Raw genomic sequence first — 7,175 nt, 5'->3', positions numbered from 1 at the left:
GAAGTGATGTTGGACAGATAAAGAAACATTAAAGTGACAGAAATGCTTGACTTCGTGTTTTATTATATAGAAATATGTGCTGGAAGATTTATTTATTTAAAAAATTTATTTGGATGCATAGTTATATTGTTTTTAAAGTATTTTTTATTTATAAATATATTAAAATGATATTTTATTTTTTAAAAATTATTTTTGATATATTGCATGAAAATGATCTAAAAAAATAAAAATATTAATTTAAAATAAAAAAATAAATAATTTTTAATTTTTTTAAAATTCTTTTAAAACATAAAACATAAAAGTTTATTATTATTGAATCCAAGTCAAGTGCCATGAAATTGTAGGAAGAAAGAGCATAAAGGGTTTAGGAGAGTTAGCCTATATATATATTCTGTTTTTTTACCATTTTTATCAATATTTTACCTATTTTTATGAGTGATTAGTGTTTTTTCAGAGGAGTTCTAAAACTTGGGTTTGTTATAGAGATATTAACATTAGTTTTTTTTTTTTTGCTTGAGAATCTGGATTAAAAAATATTAAATATTAGTTATATTAATTTTAGTTTTTTAATATTTGATGTTTTTATTTTATTTTTAATATTTTAATTATTTTTAAAATTTTAAAATATATTGTCTTTGTCTATACTTAAATTTTGTTTCGACAAATTGTAATATGTTACTTGTAATTAGGACCATAAAGTGAAAATTAGAAGAAATTAATCCGATCTTGTGTCCAAAACTCCTATTAGTGGAGATATACGATAGAACATATAACACTTTTCTCAAAATGCTAGCATATTAATAAAATTCATATAGCTTTGTTAGAAAATCTTGTTGAAATTCCTCATGTTTAACGATACAATTGTGTTCTTATGGAAATGAAATGGGGTGTAAGCCCAATTGTATAAGTCCAGCTCCCAAGTTAAGAGGCACCACAAAGGCCTAAAATAAGATGTCCAGGCCCCAGTTGGGGAGCAAAGATTTCACTGACCAAAACTATTTGACAGAAATTCAAAATTGTGATTTTTCGAAAGCAGATCGAAATCAGACCTAAACTGGGAAACTCACTAAAATCCTAGGTAGCAAGCGCCAAACAAAGCAAGCGTTTCAGGATTCTAGCTAAGCTTCTCCAATCTTGTTTCCTCCCTGACCCATTACAAATCTTCATTTTTTTTTGTTATATATATATGTAGCAACTTAGCAAGTGCATTTGCTTCCGTTTTGTATGGTAGCATTCCAAGCAAAACAGCCTGAGAATCGTTCCTATTTCTTGTATAGAAAGTGGGTTTTTTTTGGCGATTATTAAGTTTAAGAGAGGAAAATAGAAGATGGATTTGTGTTAAAATTGAATTTCTTTAGCAGAACTATTCAAGTTTTTTTTTTTTTTGTTTCTCTGAGGGGGAGAGAGAGAGGAGGGTTGGGAGAAATGGATGGTGGAGGAGGGAGGAGGATAACGGTGAGTCCGAGGCCGTGTAATGGGAAAAGAGTTGTGGCGAAGAAACGGGGAAGGGGTTTTGGTGGCGGAGATGGGTTTGTTAACAGTGTCAAGAAGCTTCAAAGAAGGGAAATTTGTTCTAAGCGTGACCGTTCTTTTACTATGACTGATGCCCAAGAACGTTTTAGAAACATCCGGTTACAGGTACCCTTTTGGCTTTGGTTTCCTCGGAATTTGTCTTTATTCTGTTTTTTTTTTTATTATTATTCTTGTGGGAATTTAAGGCTTTGATTATTGATTTTCCTGTTTGTTGTTTAAGGGTTTCTACTGAGTGTGTCTATTGTTTCATCTGCATCTGTCTTAATCGTGTTGATGATGAAATTTGTTTTATTTTAAGTTTGTCCATCATAGTTAGAATGGAGGTTAAATCAGGATAGTTATTTATTCTTTAATTTGTGCTTTGTATTACGTCAGAGCTGTAATTCTCTTATTCATATTTCTTAGCATCTTTTAATGGGTGCTAGCTTCCTTTGATGCATTTTTTTTTGCTACTTATATACCAATGACGCTATGAGCACTGAGAAGTTATAATGGCAGCACTTGTAGTTGTAGCTAGCAATGTTGGTCTTGCCAAATTGTTGCAGTGAGGACACACTAGTCTTGAAAATGCTTGATTGATGTTGACAAAAGCTGTATGAATGGCAATTGTGAGTGATGCATGTGATGGTATTGCAGAATTTAGGTTTTTTCAGTTCTGATAGCTGTTCCTTTGATGAAGGGAGGTTAAAATTTGATCTAAGCATCGCCATGGTCACGCAAATCTCTTTGCCTGTCACTTGTCATAAATGCCCTAGCAATTGACAATATTAGGAGTTCCAAATTTTCATTTGAAGATAGAATTCATAAGGAGCCAGAAATTTGATAAAGAGCGTTTCATTTAGGTGGAATCGAAATTTGGAGGTATTTAGGAAGAAAGTGTCAGGATTAGTGATTGAAAGTTGGAGGTATTTAGGAAGAAAGTGTCAGGATTAGTGATTGATGTCTAGACACTGAACATAACATTTGAAAGTGGTTCGACAATTTGTCTACATCCACTGAGCAACCAATTTCATTATATAGAGAGAAACAACAATGTAGGAGGAGGAACAACTCACTCAACTCCCACTCTCTATAGTTGCTTCACATTTCTTTCTATCCCTCTACCGCATCCTATTGCATGGCTCTCACGACTCTCATGCAACTACATTTTGCTGCTCTTGCTTCTTCAAATGGTTCTCATACAACTTCAATTTATAGTGTAAATGGATACAAAGGCCCACACTCAACTACCACACTAGCTCAACAATGATGGTAGTGGAAAGTTGGGTGAAGGAATATTGGGATGGAAATGAGAATGTTTGTTCCCCCATTTTCAATATAAATAAAGGTTGTATAAGTCATTTGAAGAAGCAAGTGCAACAAGATGTAGCTGCATGAGAGCCAATCAGCAACTTGCAGTAGCAAGCACGGAGGGATAGAGAGAAATGTGAGGCAACCACATAGAGTGGGAGTTGAGTGAGGTGTTCCTTCGCCATTGTTGTAGATTGTAGTTTTCTCTTTATGTAATGAAATTGGTTGTTACATGGACATAGGGAACTTACCGAACCACGATAAAATGTTGTGTTTGGTGTCTAGGCATCAGTCATCGATCCTAACAGAAAGGTAGAGGAACCCATTGACCCCTCCCTTCCATGAATCCCCAACCATCTCAGTACGGTTGAAACAAGAATTTTCAAATTAGAACTTTTCGGTTCAAACCTTTGCAGGTGTGCTTGAGGACTAGTGATGAAGAAATTTTACCTGCCTACTTGGAAATATTCTTACTTGCACCATCTTCCCAGTGAGGTTTGAAACCCTATTTGTTTTTGTGTTTCAAAAATATTTTTGAAAAAATTTAATTTTTTTTGCTTCAAATTAATATGTTTTTGGTGTTTTTAGATTATTTTGATGCGCTGATATTAAAAAATGATTTTTAAAAAATAAAAAAAATATTATTTTGATATATTTCTGAGTGAAAAGCACTTTGAAAAGCAACCGCAACCATACTCCCAAACAGCCTCTTAGAATTTTCCAGCTCAAACCTTTGTAACACCCTTGAGGGCTTGTGATGAAGTAATTCTGCTTGCCTGTTTAGAAGCTGCTTGCTTGTGCCTTCTTCACACTGAGCTATTTCATGGTGAACAGAATAACTAAATGTAATAATTCAACCAGCAACCAAACAAGTATGCTATAATTGTTTTTCAAGAATATATAGGTAGAAGTGTTGTGCCTTCTCTCATTAAATTGTAGTGTTTATAACTGCTTTACAAGAATATATAGGTACTCTTAGTCTTGCTAATACGAAAACATGTCTTTAATATGGCATGTCATTATCAATACTGCATTTCTATATAACCATGCTGTATGAAAATCATAGTCATGCCTGTTGGATGCACTTAGAACGTTCAGTTCAATCACTGCTCATGGAATTTAATGCTAGCACTGCACTACAAGCAGGCTCTACTGTTCAGCAATTAATATTTCTCTGTATACATGTCTCCTCAACAGTTGTATACACTTCATTCTGCATCATATTGTTGATGTTCCCACTCTCTGTTGTGAGATGTAATCTGTCAATTTATGAATAGGAGGAGTACGATACTTATGATCCAAAAGGTCACTGTACCATGGTACTGCCTTTTTTAAGAAAGAGATCAAAGATTATTGAGATTGTAGCAGCGCGTGACATAGTGTTTGCTCTTGCACAGTCTGGTGTCTGTGCAGCATTCAGCCGAGGTATTGATTATCTTTCCACTGTCAGCTCTGATCTTTGATTCTCGTTGCATCATAAAGTGGAATGGAAGGGTTGTAATGTATTCCTATTGTTTTTTGCAGAGACCAACCAAAGGATATGCTTTTTGAATGTCACTCCTGATGAAGTTATACGAAGCTTGTTTTATAATAAAAACAACGATTCACTCATTTCAGTTTCAGTTTATGCCTCAGACAATTTCAGTTCCTTGAAATGCAGAAGCACAAGGATTGAGTATGTGAATCTTTTTACACATGCCTCTGCCTCTCATCCCCCTTCCACTCACACCTCCCACCTTCAAAAATTATGTAGGAAAGACCAAGAGGAAATAAGAGCATCTAGATTTAGTGGTTTCAATTTGTTTAGCCCTGCACATTTATTACTAACAGTGCTTTCTGTTCCAGATATATACGAAGGGGTCAACCAGATGCTGGCTTTGCTCTTTTTGAATCGGAGTCACTGAAATGGCCTGGTTTTGTAGAGTTTGATGATGTAAATGGCAAAGTACTCACATATTCTGCACAGGATAGGTAAGTACATCAATGGCTATATTCAATTGAAATTATTAATTATTACCCAAGTAGCTTTTTCTTTTTTCAATTTGATCTCTTATTTTCTCTCTCTTTCCTTCTATCAGTATATACAAGGTGTTTGACCTAAAGAATTACACAATGTTATACTCGATAGCAGACAAAAATGTTCAAGAGATTAAGATCAGGTATGTTCCTTTACATTCTTGCAACTTTTGATTTGCTCAGCAGCATGTTCTCAAATGCGTCCCCAAGAGGTGTAGCGTGGTGGCAAAGGGCTTGAGATCTGCACAGCAGGTCTTGAGTTCAAGTCAGGGCATGTACTTCTTGTAAGAGCCTGGGACAGCCGGGGTTTTACTCGCTCATCTGGGCCTACAAAGTGCGCTTTCTGGAGGTGGGGTTTCCTCGAATCCACAAAAAAAAAAATGTTCTCAAATGCACGAGAGATGTGCATGCAGGTACACATGAGCGGAAACTCGTGCACTATTCCAGAGGGGCTGGAATTGCTGCATGCATGAGCTTATAGTTCTTTTGAGATTAATAGGTTGTACACTTGGATTGTAATTCAGGGACTGCTGCATGCATTTCATGATTCTGAATGTCTTGTGTTGTTTCTTTGAGATTATTCATCTGATTTAATAATGCAAGTGCACAAGTTTAATTTCAGTGCTCTGTTTCCATTGCTTCACACGAGCTTAGACTTTCTCCTGTTTGCTTTTGTTTTTTTCTCTTCAGTCCAGGGATCATGTTGTTGATTTTAACTAAAAGTAGTGGCTGTGTTCCTCTTGAGATTCTTTCAATAGAGGATGGCACTGTTCTCAAATCTTTTAATCATCTCCTTCATCGGAATAAGAAGGTGGATTTCATTGAACAGTTCAATGAGAAGCTTCTTGTCAAGCAAGAGAATGAGAACCTCCAGATTCTTGATGTAAGGATCATTGATGTTATCTTCCAATTGTATCTCCTCATCCATGCACAAAATCTGACCGCTACTCTCTGTAGGTGCGCAACTTTGACCTAACAGAAGTTAGCAGAACCGAGTTTATGACACCATCTGCATTTATCTTTCTATATGAAAACCAGCTATTCCTGACTTTTAGAAATCGAACTGTGGCTGTTTGGAACTTCCGGGGAGAGCTTGTAACTTCCTTTGAGGATCACCTTTTGTGGCATCCTGATTGCAACACTAATAATATTTACATCACAAGTGATCAGGATCTCATTATTTCTTACTGCAAGGCTGATTCTGATGATCCCTTGTCTGAAGGCAATGGTTAGTTTTTCAAAATTTCCACAGTTTTTCCAAGTTTATTATAACCTGCCTTTTGGCAGTGAGTTGTTAGAAAAAAGAAAAAATGAACGTAGCTCTAACAATATTTGCATCCATATGCAGCAGGATCCATCAATATCAGTAATATCTTGACTGGGAAATGTCTTGCTAAAATAAAGGCAAGCAACAGCTTCCCAAATGAGAATGAATGCGGTCACAATTCAAAGAAGCATAGGCATGCCTCAAGGATTAGAAGCACAGCTGCAGAAGCTTTGGAAGACATAACTGCTCTCTTCTATGATGAAGAGCGCAATGAGATCTATACAGGCAATAGGCATGGTCTGGTTCATGTGTGGTCTAACTGATGTTTTGATCAATCCTTGTTTGCTTATGGTTCATAATTGTTTAATCAGATGGTTGAATGAGCATGCTTCCTGATGTGAGAGTTCCTTGAAACTCTACCGTTGACCACTCCTGTACCATGTTATATTGCCTTTGAAGAGTCTTTGTTTTTGTTTTAAAACTGATTTTAAAAAATTTCAAATTTTATTTCATTTTTCTTCTTGCTTTATTTTTTTTTTGATGTTTTTAGATTGATGTTTAGTAGATGTTAAAAATGAATTTAAAGAAATATTAGTTCAATGCATTTTTAAATAAAAAAATATTTTGAAAAGCAACCGTGCATTTCACCGTGTTAGTTTTCCGAAAGTTTTGGGCGCATCATTGCCCCTTGTTTTTCTCTCTAAGGCATTCGTTTTCTACCACTTTGCTCAAGTAGTTTTTGTTTTCAAATATAACGTTGGTGATTTGGTAGATCTCTGGAGCCGTGGATGCTGGGGAGTGTTGAGTAAGTATCCACAGGGTGGGTCATTGTCGGTGAGAACGCAAGAAATTCTTGTCTCTCAGCACTAAAAACATGGAGGGCTTTGCATCACATGCTGTAAGAGTCCTGGTGTGCTTTTGCCACAGTGCCACATGGGAGGGTAGTTACATCAGAATCAAATGATTTCTTGGGTCCCCTCTACAGTCCACTGAGCCACCATCATTCCATGGGAAACCAGAGTGGAGGTTGCAGAGGAGGAAAGGTGTTGGGACGGTGGAGCAATATGCT

At 35.9% G+C, this 7,175-nt stretch overlaps 1 protein-coding gene and 1 long non-coding RNA gene across 3 annotated transcripts; both read left to right on the top strand.

The window, feature by feature from the left end:
* Positions 1–975: 975 nt before the first annotated feature.
* On the top strand, positions 976–6,520 carry LOC118036200 (uncharacterized). Of its 2 annotated transcripts, none has more exons than XM_035041892.2 (8): positions 976–1,638; positions 4,101–4,248; positions 4,348–4,498; positions 4,669–4,794; positions 4,902–4,982; positions 5,530–5,722; positions 5,797–6,067; positions 6,191–6,520. In XM_035041892.2, the coding sequence occupies exons 1-8, from the start codon at positions 1,426–1,428 to the stop codon at positions 6,427–6,429; spliced, it is 1,422 nt and encodes a 473-aa protein (XP_034897783.1). In that variant the 5' UTR covers positions 976–1,425; the 3' UTR covers positions 6,430–6,520. The 2 variants fall into 2 exon arrangements, with proteins under 2 accessions (XP_034897783.1, XP_034897782.1); XM_035041891.2 differs by having other exon boundaries at positions 978–1,638; positions 6,188–6,520.
* On the top strand, positions 1,645–3,883 carry LOC140955174 (uncharacterized). Its single transcript, XR_012168932.1, has 2 exons — positions 1,645–2,394; positions 2,439–3,883. It is a non-coding gene; the product is annotated as an uncharacterized lncRNA (long non-coding RNA).
* Positions 6,521–7,175: the final 655 nt, after the last annotated feature.

The sequence above is a fragment of the Populus alba genome, chromosome 19 (genome assembly GCF_005239225.2).
Source record: "Populus alba chromosome 19, ASM523922v2, whole genome shotgun sequence".
Taxonomy (NCBI): domain Eukaryota; kingdom Viridiplantae; phylum Streptophyta; class Magnoliopsida; order Malpighiales; family Salicaceae; genus Populus; species Populus alba.
This window is presented reverse-complemented; position numbering and strand designations above follow the sequence as displayed.

What these genes read in the sequence shown, in the direction of transcription:
- LOC118036200 (XM_035041891.2), top strand. Translation starts at nt 1,426, where the DNA reads ATGGATGGTGGAGGAGGGAGGAGGATAACGGTGAGTCCGAGGCCGTGT. An exon ending in ACATATTCTGCACAGGATAG is followed by an intron (nt 4,795 to 4,901) that starts GTAAGTACATCA and finishes TCCTTCTATCAG; the next exon opens with TATATACAAGGTGTTTGACC. An exon ending in TCCCTTGTCTGAAGGCAATG is followed by an intron (nt 6,068 to 6,187) that starts GTTAGTTTTTCA and finishes ATCCATATGCAG; the next exon opens with CAGGATCCATCAATATCAGT.